Consider the following 17,697-nt stretch of genomic DNA (forward strand, 5'->3'; position numbering starts at 1 on the left):
AAGGCCAATCTCCCATCTATAGAATCCACCTACCAGGCCCGCTGTCAAGGAAAGGCCGCCAGCATTCTCAAAGATCCATCCCACCCTGGCAATGTTTTTCTACAACCTCTACCAATCGGGGAGAAGGTACAGAAGCCTGAACACACACACCAGCCGGTTTCGAAACAGTTTCTACCCTACTGTTGTTAGAATACTGAATGGACTCTCAAACTCTTAACATTTGCCTGGACCTGTGTTTTTGTTTTTGCTGCTATTTACCTATTATTTACTTATCTATTCTACTTAACTCTGTGACCTGCCAGTATTGCTCGCAAGACAAAGCTTTTCACTGTGTCTCGGTACTGACAATAAAATCAATTCAATTCAATTAGAACTCAAACCCTTTGGTTCTGGCAACATTCTGGTAAATGTTTCCCAGTTTAACAACATCCTTCCTATAATTTCTCAGCCAGAGGATGGGAGCTCCTGTAATATTGTGCAAGAGGAGTTTTGATTTACTTGTTAGATGTGGGCATGTTGGCTAAACTGGCATCTACTGCCGGTTTACCCTTGAGAAAGTCATGGCCAACTGTTGTAATTACAGACAGACTGAGGGTTATAAAACAAATCTCTCTCCCTCTTCTCATCACCTGTCCATAAGTAGATTATTATTTAGTTCTCAACATGTTAGAAAAACACAGTGGACCATATTTCCCACACTCCGTCTGCTTGTGGGCTCTGACTTTGCACGGAGTTGTTTTGTTTCACACACTCTTAGACCTGGGGAAAAATCCACAACACAAGCACACTTAGAAACACACAAGATGTAGAGATAACTCAATAAAACAACAGTTTATTAATGTCCTTGCTCTTAAGATGAAGTCCAAAAACCCAAAGTTGGAGTTAGTTGTCTAGAATTCCTTGCTGAGGATGGGAGGATTGGCTAACGATAAGCAGTTGAAGAGTTGTAGGTTCTCGCTTTCAAAATTCCTTTAAACGTCTTCTGAGAAAGCTCTGCTGAAATGTGATAGAAGTTTTCCATCACACTTGTGACTTGTGCCTTATCAATGGTGGACAGTTTTTTGGGGAGTGTCACCTTGAATTATGTGCTTCATTCTTGGGAGTGGTTCTTGAACCTCTAGCCCTCTGATTAAAAGTAAATATGCTCTCCCATGAGTGATGCTGATGCTAGAATCTAGGCTGCTGTTCAGATTGCTCCCCTGAGGTATCTATCCTCATCTGCCAACTATCTACAACCATGCCACATCAAGTGGCACCTTCAGAAGTGAAACGTCAGTTTGACAAAGGAAGAAGGTTGGTTTTATAGAGGAACTGTTTCTTTCTTCATAGATGCTGCCAGACCTGTAGTTTCTGTCTTTACCTGAGCAAACTAGCATTCGCATCATTTTACCTAGTTCCACTGATTGATTTGGAGAAAGTGAGGACTGCAGATGCTGGAGATCAGAGTCGAGAGTGTGGTGCTGGAAAAGCACAACAGGTCAGGCAGCATCTGAGGAGCAGGAGAATCGACATTTCGGAATCCTGATGAAGGGCTTATGCCTGAAACATCAATTCTCCTGTCCCTAAGATGCTGCCTGACCTGCTGTGCTTTTCCAGCACCACACTCTCAATACTGATTAATTTGTTTGATTGGGTAAGGGTGCTAAAGGCTATGGAACCAAGGTGAGTGGGTGGATGGATGGAATTAAGATACAGCTGACTTATGGTCTAGCAGTGGATCGAGAGACTTCATGAATGGCCTGCCCAAATTCTTAGTTGGCATTTTTTGTTATTAGAAACTTGTGCCTTGCCTTGGCTTGGTGGATTCAGAATCAGAGAGATCAGGAAAAGTCCTGGGTCCTTGATGGAGGGGAGTTGAAGCTGGGCAGAAGGAATATCATGCAAAGCAGAAACACCAGCAGAGGGCAGATGGGCCAAATGGCCTGATTCCATGTTGTAAACACTCAAACATCACAGACCTTCCCCATTTGAGTTGCCACCAGCAGCCTGAACAAACGGAGGGACAGCCTGAAGCAAGGGTCTTTGCTGCACATTTACTCGAGGTGTCCAAACTCATATGGAAGGTTAACACAAAACTGGTTTTGACTTCAACAGGCTTTTGCCTGGAATGAGTTAATGTTTAAAAAAAAGGGCTAGTTCCACTTCATCGAATCCCTACAGCGAGGAGACAGGTCCTTCAATCCAACAAGTCCACACCGACTCTCCGAACAGTAACCCATCCAGACCCAGTACCCTACCCTATAGTTACCCCTGACTAATGCACCTAACCTACATATCCCTGGACACTATGGGCAATTTAGCATGGCCAATTCACCTGACCTGCACATCTTTGGACTGTGTGAGGAAACCGGAGCACCTGGAGGAAACCCACGCAGACACGGGGAGAATGTGCAAACTCCACACACAGTCGCCTGAGGCTGGGTTCGAACCTGGGTCCCTGGCATTGTGAGACAGCAGTTCTAACCACTGAGCCACCGTGCCGCCCATAAACTAAATTTCCAAATCAGACATTTAAAAGTTTGCTCGTTTGAATTGTTGGATAAATTAAGACAAAAAAGCCCTTTCTGTAAGGTGGTCACAACTCCAACTGCTAAAGGAAGACCAACCAGTCTTTTCAATGAGACATTAAATGGATGCTTTGCTCACTCCCCCAGGTGGATGTATGAAATCCCATGGCATTCTGAAGAGGAGCTCTCACTGGTGTCTTTACTAGTATTTTATCCCTCAACCAACAAGACTAAACCTGATTATCTGGTCATTATCACATGGCTGTTTGAGGGAGCCCTCTGTGTGAAAATTCACTGTTGTATTTCCTACAACAGTGACTACATCAGAAGTACTTCGCTGGCCGTAATGTTTTCTTGCGAAATCCAGAGATTGTGAAATGCACCAAAGAAATACAAATCTTTCTCTCTCATGCTCCAGTTTACTCTCCATGCACATAAAATGCAACACTTTGCTTAATCCTCTGAATGATAACACAAACAAAATATTTTAGTTTTTAAATGGAATCACTAGTCATTAGCATTACCACAGCATGTGCACAAAGCAAACTGCCAAAGTCACTGGCTAGCAATCAAATTTACAGTAGATTATACAGTCGAGTCCTTGATATAACTTTCCAACAGCTGGGCTAAGCCTTAGAAGATTCATTACTGTTCTAAGTTTAAACCTCGTACAATCAGGTGAAAATTGGACAGCAGAAATCAGAAGTATAAAGGCAAACAAAATGAACACCACCCCCTCCCCCCCAGCCAACATTGAGGCCCTGCTTTTCTGCATATACATTAATGATCTGTACCTCTGTGGCTTCTGGATGTACATTAATGATCTGTACCTCGGTGGGCAGGTGTGAATTTCAAAGTTTGCAGATGACATTAAACTTGGCAGGTTTGTAAACTGTGTGGGGGACAGTGTGGAGCTCCACAGCAGGACATTGACAAGTTGGTGGAGTGGGCGGAGAGGTGACAGATGAGGTTCAATGCAGTGAAGTGTGAGGTGATGCACTTTAGTTGGGAGAACATTGAAAGACAATCTAAAATCAGGGGGACAATTCTAAAGGGGATACAGGAGCAGAGGGAGCTGGGTCTATCTGGGTACAGATCATCGAAGGTGGCAGGACAGGTGGAGAGAGCAGTTAATAAAGCACACAGTGTCCTCAGCTTTATTAATAGGGACATAGAGAACAAGAGCAGGGAGGGGATGTTGAACTTGTACAAGACCCTTGTTAGACCTCAGCTGGAGGGTTGTGTCCAGTTGTGGGCCCCACACTATAAGAAAGATGTGAAAACATTGGAGAGAGAGGGCAGAAGGGATTTACCAGAATGGTTCCAGAGATGAGAAACTTCAGTGAGGAGGATAGATTGAAGACATTGGGACTGTTCTCCTTGGGGAGAAGGAGGCTGAGAGGGAGATCTGAGAGAGGGTTCCAACATCATGGGGAGAGGGGGCTGGACAGAGTAGATAGGGAGAAACTGTTCCCACATGGAAAAGGGACAAGAATGAGAGGGACAGAGATTGAAAGGAATGAAGTGAGGGGGAGGTGAGGAAAACCTTTCTCCCCCAGCGAGTAGTTAGGGTCTGGAATGTACTGCCTGGGAATGTGGGGGAGGCAGGTTTGATTGAGGTATTCAAGAGGGGCATTGGATGGTTATTGGGATAGAAATGGGGTACAGGGATACGGGGGAAATGGCAGGAGATTGGCACAAGGGAGGGAATGACGCTTGTTTGAAGAGCCGGTGCAGGCATGATGGATCAAACGACCTCCTTCTGCGTTATAACACTTCTGTACTTGAGATTTTGAGTATTGTTGAAAAGAAGACCCATTTTGTGTGTCATACAAAAACCTTCAACATTGGGACATTTTTGCAAGAATACCAATTTAAGCGGCAAACCAACATTTATACTGCATGAGAGGAGAACACTGATTGGTTGGTAAGTAAATTCTGATTCGTAGAAGTTTGCCATGAAGAACGCACCAGTTAATTAGGACTGACAGTTAACTAGGCAGAAGTGAGTAGTGCAGATGCTGGAGATTAGAGTGGCGCTGGAAAAGCACAGAGGGTCAGGCAGCATCCGAGGAGCAGGAAAAACGATGTTTCCGGCGAAAGCCCTTTATCAGGAACGACAGTTAACTGCCAGGTTTCGGTCTGTTTAAAACAGACTACTCTGATTGGTCTAGGCATCACCCTGAGAAACAAGCCAATTGTCAGTTGGGCTCACAATGTTGCTCATATGCATGTGTTGGAAAGCTGCATATAGTAATGCACAGGGCCCTGATCTTTGCAAACAGAAAGAGAATGTGTACAGGCATTGCACCCATTTCAAACCAACAAAATAGGTGACAGCTGTTCACTGGCTCATTTTTCTGGGCAATGCCTCGACTAGTCAGAGTCAACCTATCTGCCTCAAAATTGAAACAAAGCCTGGCAGTTAATTGCCACTCATCACAAACTAGTGCATTCTCCATTCCAACACCTTTACTAATCAGAGTCCACTTCCCAACCAATCAGCACTCTTCTCTCATGCAATTCAAGATTTCCCACTAAACTGGTATTCTTGTGAGTTGTCCTGATGAGTAGATAGAAAGTTGCAGCAAAATGTTTTTTTCCCCAACAGTACATAGAGATTTATGATTTTTCAGTGCACTAAGTACAATTTAAAATACTTTGCAAGTTAGCACAAAATTTTGACAGGTCGCCATCTCCCGAGCAATCAATATTGCTTTCGAAGACAAACACAAAGCAATGGTCAGATGGCCCAGCCACCAACGATGGAACTCCACAGTCCATGCTCAAACACAGAGAGGTCTCCACGTTGAGCACTATCTGGTTTTGATGAATGTACAAAAAATGATAGTAATGTGATTATATTTGCCCCATTTCTTTAAAAAAAAACACCTCATCCACCAAACTGTATGCACTGATGCACAATGACATACAGTTCTACAGTACTTGTTGGTAGCACACCAAGGATTCCTCATTTTCACCTCGCACGAATGTTAACGTGACATTCAACCATGGGAGGCTGCTATCCAGTTGCCACAAACGTCTACACTCACACATGTGCTCAAGAAGGGCTCACTGGGTAGCAATTGGAATCAGGAACCTTTCCTGATAGGATTTCCCCTCTCAAACTCTGGGACATTGAAACCAATTGTAGTGTCACGAGTACAGTCTAATTTTGTTCCATTTCTGTCTCCTTTCCCTTTTCATTTCAGTTTCAGTTATTTGCTGCCTGTATTTGTTTGTAAAATGACCAAATTGCAGTGAGACAAGAATTGCAAAATATTAATTCTTCAACAATGTGAAATAAATACATTATATCTGATCCAATTGATACTGCTCAAACCGGGATGGAAACGCCATTTGCCTGATTTCAGTCAGAGGAATCTTTTCTACAGTGTTCTCCAGCATGCTTCACATGCCACCCTGAGCACTGAGACTTACTGACAGGGCGGCATGGTGGCTCAGTGGTTAGCCTCACAGCACCAGGGTCCCAGGTGTCTGTGTGGGTTTCCTCCAGGTGCTCCAGCTTCCTTCCACAATCCAAAGATGTGCAGGCCAGACAAAATGGCCATGCTGACTTACACCACAGTGTTAGTCAGGGGTAAATATAGGGTAGGGGAATGGGTCTGGGTGGGTTACTCTTCAGAGGGTCGGTGTGGACTTGTTGGACCGAGGGGACCTGTTTCCATATTGTAGGAAATCTAATCTAATCTAAAATTTACAGCACTGTGATTAACTGCCACTTGCTTCCCTGCCTCTATACTGCTGGCATAGCAAGTGCAGAGGGCAAGACTTTGAAAAAGCCAATGAACTGGGCCAACTGCAGCAACTAGTTAAGCACAGGGGGCATAAAAGACTCAAAGGACGTTGGTGAAGCCTCTTCTGGAATATTACGTCCAGTTCTGGTCACCCAGTTATAGGAAGGATATTATTAAGCTAGAGAGAGAGAGTTTAGAAGAGATTTACCAGGATGTTGCTGGGTATGAAAGGTTTGAGTTAAAAAGAAAGGTTGGGACTTATTTCACTGGAGCGTAGGAGGTTGAGGAGTGGCCTGATAGAGGTATATAAAATCATGAGGGGTATAAGTAAAGTGTCGTTTCCCTAGGGTGGGGGATTTCAAGACGAGGGAGCATATTATTAAGCTGAAAGATTTCAAAAAGACATGAGGGGCAATTTTTTAAACACAGAGAGTAGTTCATGCGTGGAATGAACTTCCAGAGAAAGTGGTGGATGCAGGTACAGTTACAACATTTAAAAGTCATTTAGGTAAGTACATGAATAGGACAGCGACTTTTGAGAAGATTTGTAGCCCAGGTTAAGGTTCTGGATGGAGGTTTGCTCCCTGAGCTGGAAGGTTCGTTTTCAGACATTTCATCACCATACTAGGCAACATCTTCAGTGAGCCTTCAAATGAAGCACTGGTGGTGGAGCCCATTTTCTATTTGTGTGTTTGGGTTTCCTTGGGTTGGTGATGTCATTTCCTGTGGTGAAATCATTTCCTATGGTAATGTCATTTCCTGTTCTTTTTCTCAGGGGGTGGTAAATGGGATCCAAGTCAATATGTTGTTGATAGAGTTCCGGTTGGAATGCCATGCTTCTAGGAATTCCCGTGCGTGTCTCTGTTTGGATTGTCCAAGGATGAATGTGTTGTCCCAGTCAAAGTGGTGTCCTTCCTCATCTGAATGTAAGGATACTAGTGAGAGTGGGTCATGTCTTTTTGTGGCTAGTTGATGTTCATGTATCCTGGTGGCTAGTTTTCTGCCTGTTTGTCCAATGTAGTGTTTGTTACAGTCCTCGCACGGTATTTTGTAAATGACATTAGTTTTGCTTGTTGTCTGTGTAGGGTCTTTCAAGTTCATTAGCTGCCTTTTTCGTGTAAGTTTCCAGGTAGCGAGACTATGGGTCTGGGGGGGGGTGCTCCTGGTTTGTGAATTTTGGGTAATCTGTCGAAGCGTGGTATGTTGGATCCATCTGGTTTCATTTTTTGGACATCTGCCTTATTTATTTCTCCAGATTTCTGAGGTTTTTTTGAGTAGGTTTCTCAGCAACAAGCCCAAACAAGCAGACAAAACATGTCCAGAAACCCTCGTCACTCTCCCCTACATCAAAGACATCTTGGAAATGACTGCCAACCTACCCCTTAGCATCACGGTAGCCCACAAACCCATCAACAACTAAAACAACAGCTAATGAACTTGAAAGACCCTATACAGACAATGAGCAAAACTAACGTCATTTACAAAATACTGTGCAAGGACTGTAACACTACATTGGACAAACAGGCAGAAAACTAGCCACCAGGATACATGAACATCAACTAGCCACAAAACGACATGACCCACTCTCACTTGTCTCCTTACAGACAGATGAGGAAGGACACCACTTTGACTGGGACAACACATCCATCCTAGGACAAGCCAAGCAGACACATGCACGAGAATTCCAAGAAGCATGGCATTCCAGCCGGAACTCTATCAACAAACACATTGACTTGGATCCCACTTATCACCCCCTGAGAAAAAGAACAGGAAATGGCATTACCTTAGGAAATGATGTCACCACAGTAAATGACATCAACCCTAGGAAACTCAAACATATAAATAGAAAGCAGGCGACACCACTGGTGCTTCATTTGGAGGCTCACTGAAGATGTTACCTACCATGGTGATGAAACATCTGAAAATGAACCTTCCAGCTCAGCGTACAAACCTACATCCATGAATAGGAAAGGTTTGGAGAGATCTGAAGGAGCAGGCAGGTGGGACTAGTTTAATTTGGGATTATGTTGGATTATGGACTGGTTGGACCGAAGGGTCTGTTTCCGTACTGTATGATTCTTTGACATGAGGTTAGTGTGGGAAGCTATGCTTTTAATGAATAATGGAGCAAGCTGCTCCTGTCGCTTGTGTTCTGAAATAACTTTAAACATTGGCACTGATATTCCACTGGACCCTAAAACTACAATGGTCATTCTGTAGTACCATTCCTGATTCCCAATAATTTTAATCTCTACCAACACCCAAATTCACAACATGAACAAGAAAGTGACACTGCATAATTGATGAGAAGCTCAAAGGCTAAGGGGTGATTTGATCAATCAAGCTATTAAGGGGAACAGTTAGAATGAATACAGACAAATTATTTCACTGCTTGAAGCAGCTAGCATTAGCAGCAAATTAGAGCCAGATCTTTTAGGAGTGAAATTAAGGAGCACAAAAAGGGTGGTAAGTTTTTGGGACACTTTCTGGATGTTTGATCAATTGTTCACTTCAAATCTGGGATTGACAGAGAAATAGGGCAAAGGCAGGTATATAGAGTTCAGTCATGCATCAGCCACAATCTCACTGAAGGGGGGAATAGTTTCAAGGGGCTGAATGGTTTCACCCTGTGGCTATGTACATGGTGGTCTCACTGGATTATTTTACATCAGACTGCTGTAAGCGATCAGACCACATTCAGGCAGAATGCACTTGCGGAATGTTTCAGAACATTTCTGGGATACACACATGATACAATCCCACTGCCCTGTGGCCGAACACTTTAACATCCCCCTCCCAAGGGCATGCAAGTCCTGGGCCTCCTCCATTGCCACACCCTAACCACCTCACACCTGGAGGAAGAATGCCTCATCTTCTGCCTCAGGACCCTCCAACCCCATGGGATCAATGTGGATTTCACCAGTTTCCTCATTTCCCCTCTCCCTACCTTACCCCAGTTCCAACCTTCCAGCTCAGCACCACCCTCATGACCTGTCCCACCTGTCAATCTTCCTTCCCACCTATCCGCTACACCCTCCTCTCCGACCTATCACCTTTATCCTCACGTCTATCCACCTTTCCAGCTACCTCCACCCCACACCCCAGGCCCAGCGGGCCACCCCTCATTCCTGATGAAGGGCTTTTGCCCAAAACTTCGACTCTCCTACTCCTCGGATGCTGCCTGATCTACTGTGCTTTTCCAGCAACATACTTTTCGATTCTGACTAAACACAGGCAAACCACTTGCTCATATGGTATTTGGGAAAGTACAATCGAATTAAATGCAACTCAGCGAACTGGTACAGATAAATGAAACACTTTTTTTTTTCTGAACGAATCTGGTTTTGAACACTGCAGTGAGTCCGAATCAATATGGGGGCCGACACATGCCCTTTTTAACTCAAGTAGTGCACAAACCAAACAAAAAAGAACATTTTTTGTACTACCTATACCAAAAGAAATACGAAACATAAAGGCCTGAAATGACACCAAGTGAAACGTACATTACGTTAACAAGCAGGGACTGACTCAAACCTACCAGTTGCCAGATCCAACGATGCAGACTTTAAGAGGAGGAGCCATGGCCTATTTGCTGCTGCTCCTCTCAGCGGCTCTGTGCTCAGGCTCTGCAGCGGATTGCGGGACACTTTTGTAAACCACGTGCTCTCACCCAGGCAAAACACGCCTCTCGTCCCCCCCACCCTTTCCTGACCTCGCTCAGTGACGATTGGTGCAGAGAACCGTTACAACTTTTCAGTAATAACAGCACGGAGTATTCAAAATGGCAGGCTCTCCCAAAACGGGAAGGGGTAAGGATCCGAGAAGGTTCTCCTCGCTAAGCAATAGGCCTGGCTGCATTTCATTATCCCATAGAAAAAAAAAAGAGAGCAAGTTGAAACCTTTCGCGGCTTAGTGTTCAGGATCTGGGAAGCATCAATACCCTCAGGTGCCCACCCTAAATTAAATGACACCAAGCCCTCGAGTCATATTTACGACAGCGTCTTCCACAACCTTAAGGTACCCGTTTTGCAGTCCTTTTTGTTAATTCATTAATAGGACGTGGGCATCACCGGCTGGGCTAACACGAATTACCCGTCCCTAACCGCCCATTGAGGTGGTGGCACGGAGCTGCATTCTTGAACCACTGCAGTCCATGCGGTGTAAGTACACCCACAGTGCTGCGAGGGAGGGAGCTCCAGGATTTTGACCCAGCCACAGAGAAGGAATGGCAATATGGAGATATAACTGTCTCCCGCATAAAAAATAGGCCTTCAGCCCATCCAGTCTGCACCGGTCAAAAACAAGCACCTAACTTTCTAATCCTGTTATCCAAGACTTGACCCATAGCCTCATATACCTTAGCATTGCTAGTCTCCCATGATTAACATACTGCTTTTCGATCTCTTCTTTACCTCCTGACTTATTCTCTATCCTATCACAGTTACTGTCAGTATATAAGGGGCCTATAGACTATATCCTTTTTTTAAACCCCCACCCATATGGATTCCACAATCCAACCAGTCCATGCCAAACATAATCCCAAACTAAAGTAGTTCCACCTGCCTGCTCCTAGTCCACATCCTTCCAAACCTCTCAACATACCTACCCAATCTTCCAATCCAAGATCATTTCTTGCTATAATTCTCCATTGTAGACAATGTGACAGTGAAAATACACACAGCAAGACTTGCTCTGTGCCAATGATTAGATAATGCTTTTTATGGTGTAGGTTGAGAGATAAAGTTTACAAGACACTGCTCTATTTTGAAATACTGTAATGGGACATTTTATGTCCTTCAGAACAGACAGCATTCTAGCTGTTGAATTCTCCCTGAGTACTGGAGGTGAATGATAACCTAAATTCTATCAAGATTAAAGTAGTGCTGGAAAAGCACAGCAGGTCAGGCAGCATCCGAGGAGCAGGAAAATAGAAGTTTCGAGCAAAAGATTCATCAGGAATCTCCTGAATGGCTTTTGCCCAAAACATCAATTTCCCTGCTCCTCAGATGCTCCCTGACCTGCTGTGCTTTTCCAGCACTTCTAATCTCCAGCATTTGCAATACCCACTTTAACCTAATTTCTGTGTTCAAGTCTTTGGTGGACAATTTGAACCCCTAAGTTAGATTGAAAAGTGAGGAAAGCTGATGCATTTGATGATTTGAATTTGGCTGATTTTTCCAATCAACTCAAGTCTTATAGCAATCAACTAAAAACTGAATAAAGCTTCCTTGCCTTGCGAGATGAAACAGAAGCAAATCAGTGGTTCAGAAATCATCTTTACTGTTCATCAGATCTCTTATTTGGATTGCAACCTTTTAATCACACCCTATTATTCATTCACAGAATCACAAAATTGTTATGGTGCAAGAGACCATTCAGTCCATTGGGTCTGTACTGGATAAATCGTTTCGTGACCGAGTGCCTTTCTCCCACTCTTCCCCATAACCCTGTACAGTGGCTGACTATTTAAGTAGAAATAATGCCCTTTTGGATGCCTCAATTAAGCCTGTCTTCACCACATTTTCAGTTAGTACATTCCAGACTCAAATTACTTGCTGTATAAGTTTTGTTTCTTACACAGTGTTGCTTCTTTTACTATTTAATTACTGTAAAATTGATCTGAAACACTGGCTCTGGGGAAAAAAAGGTAATGACTTGCGTTGATACAGCAACTTTTCCAACTGCCCAAAGTCTCTCAGCACAGTTGTAATCTAAGAAGCATTTTTCAAGTATAAGTGTGAAATTTTGAAAATATTAGGAGCGGATGAGTGATCAGAACTCCTAACAGTTTAAAATTTCACAACATTTTTGCTCGTTTCCCTCAGCCACATTTACTGGTTCCTTTCCAAAAAAAAATTCCACGCTTCATTAAACTTGACAGTCTCAATTTGCTTTTCTGAATTGAAACAACCTGGTGTGCCACAGTCATGACTTTGTGCTCAATTAAAGGTTTCAGAAAACCATTCAATGCGGCAGTTGGGAGCGATCTGCGGTTCTACTACATGGCTTTTGATGGGTGCCATTTTCACCTAGGCATATCTACCTGCTGAAGAAATTGCTGCAGTCTGGGTGATGAGACTGAGTAGGGCTGTAGTGTTTGTAACAGCTGAGCCACAAAATCAGCATGAGAGAGAGAGAGAGAGAGAGAGAGAGAGAGAGAAGAAAGAAAAAGGTTCACCTTTTAAGGATATTCTCAAGTGAGGCATTGGTCTCAGGCCAATGGAAAAAAAACTAACTTTCATAATTTTGTGACATCCCAGTGAAGTAGTGTTCAGTTATGTAGGAAACATGGATGCAATTTGTGCACAGCAAGGTCCCACAAATCTTGATTAAGACTAGATCGTCCGTTTTCAGTACAGGACAGGACAGCAGAGAGATACCTAGTCTTCCTTCAAATACTACCTTGGGATCATGTACCCCATGTGAAGACAGACAGCGCTACAGTTTGATTTCTCATCTGAAAGATGCCACCTTTGATGATGTAGTAATCCCTCAGTACTGCACTGGAAGCATCAGCCTAGAATGCATGTTCAAATCTCAAAGTGCGAATTGAGCCCACAACATTCGGACTCACGTGAGGTTGCTACCACTTGGCCATGGCTAATTGAAGCTGTAGAATGTGTTTTGCGCCAGCAGATTGGAGCTTTGCGATCAGTTGCATCCTGCTCAATGATAAACTCTACCCACAGCCAGCAATGCATGAGGTTAGGAGAAATGAGTGATTGATCTCAACAAGTGCTCCAGTCTCTGCTGAGTTGGCTGATCAAGGCAGGATTGATACTTAGGGACAAACATTGACCTTAACAGGAGGCAGAGAAAATGGGCTCCCTAGCTGGAAACTTGTGCACTGACATGGGGTTCAACACAAATGCAATATTCTCACACAGGTTTCAATGTCCAATCTTTATTAGCATCACCCAAAAGGCTCATTCTATGGTGTGATTCTACCATTAATTGCCGAGTCCAAACACACCAAATTGTTTTTACAGCGAGTAACTAAAATCTAAATGCCTACTTGATTAACAAGTGTGTAGCCTCTGTCCATCCCCATCCAAAACCAAAACAAAATCAGTTCAGTTCTCATTAAGCAAGGAATATCAGTTGTACACAAACTGGTGAACACATTCAGAAATGCAGCACAGTATAGCTGGACTCCAAACTCTTCTGGAATAATTTAGTGACATTGGAACTAACTAATGTCATAAAACCCGTTCACTCCTTATTCAAATTGATCACTTACTGCATGCCACAGAAATTGTAGGTCAGCCTGTTTTGATTTATATGAGTAAAAGAAATCTCAAATTTAACCATGATTCACTTAACAAATTTGCAAATATGCATCAAGATGCTGCAGGATTTGCCTCCTAATACTGCGTGCACCCAAGCACTCCCCCTTCCTTCAACATTAAATGCAGGTGTACACTGCAGTAAATAAGACAGCAACATTCCGTATTGAAGGTTTTATTAAAACTGAGTGACACATACAAGCGTACAGTACAAAAGTCTGGTCCCTCAAAATACTACTCAGTAAAAATACAGATTATTGCAGCAATAACTGCAGAAGTTTAACTGTCTAAATACAGCTTGTTAGTGACTACGCCCATCCTAACCACATTCGTACCACACTTGAAAAGAGCAGGCAAGGAACAGTTTGAAACCCAATTACCTTCATATAGATTTTTCCTACATTTGAGAGAGGTGGCTTGCTGGAATATAGACCCCTAGATCACCTTGCAACACAGATAAAGGCTTACTCCAAACAGACTTCTGTATACTGGCCTGTTCAAGTGGTTTCAGCTTATGTATTTAACAGCAGTGTCAATCTTCATTGGAAATGTAACTGATGTAATACCCAGCTGGTCAGTGACTAACAGAGAAAGCCATTTGCCATTACTTTCATATTTGACCCAATGAAATTTTAGAAAATCTGCCCCCTTCAACTGGTTCATCTCCGGAAGCTATGGTTCAGTGGGATATGGCAGTTTTCCCCCCAACCGTACGGATAGCAAATGTTCATGAGAAAGTCAAGACATTGAATACTACTCCAGCATTCTATGATGGAGGACTGCAATAAAATGGATTCAGGCTGTGCTGGATATCCACATCAGCATTTTCCAGCAGAAATTACCAGGTAGTGATTTGGAGTGGGAACTCAGGCTAATTATTTTCTCAAGTTGAGTACCACGTGAACTTGGGACTTAATTGTTCACGTATGGTTTAAGTATCATACCATAGGGTACACCAAACTTGGAAGATTTTTAAACAAAAAGACTCTTTAGAGGGGAATGATTTTCACTTTATGGTGGTGCATAAATAAAACATTGGTGTGACAGTAGTTCTTGTTGAATGTCATGGTCAGGTGGAACAACTCTACCGTAATCCTACCAAATTATTTGAACAAATCTCTAACTTTACATTTAGAACTACCTTTTTTCAGCCACCTCCTGGCAGCATTTACCCTGCAGAAACTCACTCACTGAGAGCTTGATCATGAGTGTCAATAGGCTACATAATTGCAAAGAGCATTAGAATGCCCTCAAAGGTGGATAGTGCATGAGTAATTGCTGAAAACCAAATGCTAAAGTGCACACACCCATTCATTTAAACTAGATCAGGATGCGTATTAAAAGCCTTGCAACTAATTTCTTTACAATAGGGAGTTGGCGAAACCTGGTTTATCTAATTTCAGAGAATGGCATCAACTCTTTCCAAGCTGAATGGTAGAATCAAGTTATGATGGGCTCAGGTGAACAGCCTTATCTCACTGTCACAAGATTAAATTTGACTAATACATGTGGTTCACATGAAAGAGGGATCACACATGAATCAGCATAAGCTGCTACAATGCTGCTGCAAAGATCAAGAATGGTTGTGTGTCAGTTTGTCACCCCTTCACTTTTTGAAACTAATTAACTTTTTTAAAATCACTACAAAATATTGACTCCTAAGAAGCTGCGCTCTTCCAAGACTTAGTCCAACTGTTGCAGTTTATACAACTATGGACTGGGTTTCAATCACTGCTACGTGGATTTACATACATGTTCACAGAGGTAAGAGGTTACAAAGTAAGGTAAGAAGTTAACTGACCATTTAGTGCCCTGATCAAGACTGAAGTGTGTTTTGAAAAGTCCCTTATTTTCACCAGCTTGCCAGGTATTACTATGACCAATCAGTAGCATTGTACTGAGATCTGTTAAGACTAATGCAAAATACAAGGGTGATGTTTAGGGTCCAGCACACACAGTCTTGAAATTAAAGAACTGAATGATACATGAACAAGGAAACATACTATAACTTTATCAATGCATCAGATAAAGCAACAATAGCCAGCTGACCACCTTTAAATTGGAACTCGACATATTTTTCTCATCTAAAGCCAGAGAAAATTATCCCTTCATTTCTGGCCTTGCAACTTCTGATAGGAGTCAGGAGGAATAAAGAATAACACAAAATACATTCGACCCAGTATATAAAGCAGCACTGGAGTGATTTTTTTTAAAAAAAGTCATTCATTAATTTGGGTGTAAAACTCACTTTAAACTCGTAACTTCTCATTTGTTCAAAACTAGCAAGATGAGTTTCAAACCAGAGTATAAGAAACCTTTCAGTCTAAATTAGAATCAGCCTTCAAAACAAACAAGACAGAGGAAGAATGCATTGGAAATAGAAGGATTAATAACTCGATGTAACTTGCAGGCTAGTGATTTTTGGGTTTTCTTTTTAAATGCTGCAACCTAGCATGGCCCCCAACAGTTGGCAAGTGGCATTATTTAGCCCTGACATGAAAGGGTGAAGAAGCGCTGATCCACTTTCATGCAGATACCAATACTGCTGCAAATACACCACTGGCTCACTGATATTAAGGATTGCCAGAAGGAAGCATATGTTGAAGAAGGTAGCTGGAATCACAGTTTGTGGTCAAAATACTTGCCACTTTCAACACAAAGCCACTTTAAAAATAATGTAACAAAGTAAGCAAGTGTAACATCAAATCTGTTGGATCTAGCTTGCTAACGTGTCTCTATTAGTAGTTCTACTAAGTCATTTATATACCATTTTACATAGTTACTGAGGTCACCACGTGTGACTTATACTTCCCCAAATGCCAATAGAAGCTAACTTTATTTTCTAATCCTATGCTGTTTTATAAAGGGAACGTGTCAGTTGGACTAAAAGGTAGCAAAGAACACTTCAGGAGTACAAGGGCTATGCGGTGATTTATTTTGTGCAAGTGATGCATGTAGTTTTACAGTTTGTATACTGTAACGGAAATCTTTGTGCACTCATAAAACTGCGTTCAACCTTGAACCCAGACATCTCGTATCAACCTGCTGCCACTCATGGGACGAAGCCACACAGGTTGCTTATGTATTACGGATGCCAAGAGCTTGTTCAAGCTCCTGTCTTCTCTGCTGCACCTAAAACAAACAAGAAAGGAGAAAGAAAGTTGCTCATCCATCTTTACTGCAAAAAGTACAACACAAAAGCAAAGGGTCCATTTTCAGAACACCTGATCCAGCGGAAACAGCACGCAATGGCATGCTGTCGCTGTCACAATGCTTTCCTGGACCTACCTGGTGAATAAAAAGAGCACTTCAAATCACGTACAGAAGACCCCAACTAGCATAGCTCGACTGAACTGGAAAGTGAAAACATGCTAGACACTAGCATGGTTGAGTAGCCCCAAAGGGCAGGTTCCTCTCTGCTGCGGTCAGGCAGGGAGTCAGAGTGCTCCACAAAGATAATTGGGCATTATCACTGACCCCCAATCAACATACTGTCCTTCGGCCAACAGGCAGAAAATCGACCAGTTTGGGGAAGATGGGCATCACAACCTAAACATTAGAGCCAAACCTTTCAGGAGTGAAATTAAAAAAATACTCCTGCACACAAAATGGAACAGTTGTTTGGAACTCTTTTCCACAAATGGAAATAAGTTATTGGGTCAATTGTATAGAGATTGATGACATAATTGATTCCTGTTTGTGTGTCTGCGACCTCCTTTGATGTCAGTGGCTGCTTGGTCAGCCTGACCAAGATCACTGAAGTTTTATGCTGGGAATCTCCAGCATCCCCACACGGTGACAGAAGTGAATTTCACATTGAAGATCATTTGAGCTCTCAGCGAGACCAACTTCAAGGTGAGCAGCAAATGTCCCTGCTGCACAGTGGGTTGAAAATCCAGCCCATATTTTGAAATTCAAATAGTCCATCCTTTGCCCTTTACTTTGGTATGGCAAGAAGATGTTTACTGAAGAATTGAACAATTTCATAACAATGTACTGGAGGTCATTTAAGAAGCCAACACAATGACAGAGAAAGGGAAACCATTCAACACTTGTTTGTCAAAGGCCTGACAAATGCATCCTTATGAGTAAGCTGCCTCCAACAGATTTGCCCCTTTCACAACAATGTGGTTTAACTTGTATAAA

General features: G+C 42.7%; 2 protein-coding genes across 3 annotated transcripts in view; both read right to left on the minus strand.

Moving 5' to 3' along the window:
* Window positions 1-10,437, minus strand: part of LOC122543291 (glycerol-3-phosphate dehydrogenase [NAD(+)], cytoplasmic-like) — a 33,670-nt gene extending 23,233 nt beyond the window's left edge. The window contains exon 1 of one of the 2 annotated variants that reach the window (XM_043681798.1): window positions 9,804-10,437. In XM_043681798.1, the coding sequence (XP_043537733.1) occupies window positions 9,804-9,847 (44 nt within the window). In that variant the 5' untranslated portion in view covers window positions 9,848-10,437. The remainder of the gene's footprint in view (window positions 1-9,803) is intronic. The other variant, XM_043681797.1, reaches the window with a different exon arrangement.
* Window positions 10,438-13,710: 3,273 nt separating this feature from the next.
* The window catches only part of smarcd1 (SWI/SNF related, matrix associated, actin dependent regulator of chromatin, subfamily d, member 1), a 51,191-nt gene continuing 47,204 nt past the window's right edge, over window positions 13,711-17,697 (minus strand). The window contains exon 13 of the mRNA XM_043681799.1: window positions 13,711-16,683. Within this exon, the coding sequence (XP_043537734.1) occupies window positions 16,630-16,683 (54 nt within the window). The 3' untranslated portion in view covers window positions 13,711-16,629. The remainder of the gene's footprint in view (window positions 16,684-17,697) is intronic.

Source organism: Chiloscyllium plagiosum, chromosome 43, assembly GCF_004010195.1.
Source record: "Chiloscyllium plagiosum isolate BGI_BamShark_2017 chromosome 43, ASM401019v2, whole genome shotgun sequence".
NCBI classification, from domain to species: Eukaryota; Metazoa; Chordata; class Chondrichthyes; order Orectolobiformes; family Hemiscylliidae; genus Chiloscyllium; species Chiloscyllium plagiosum.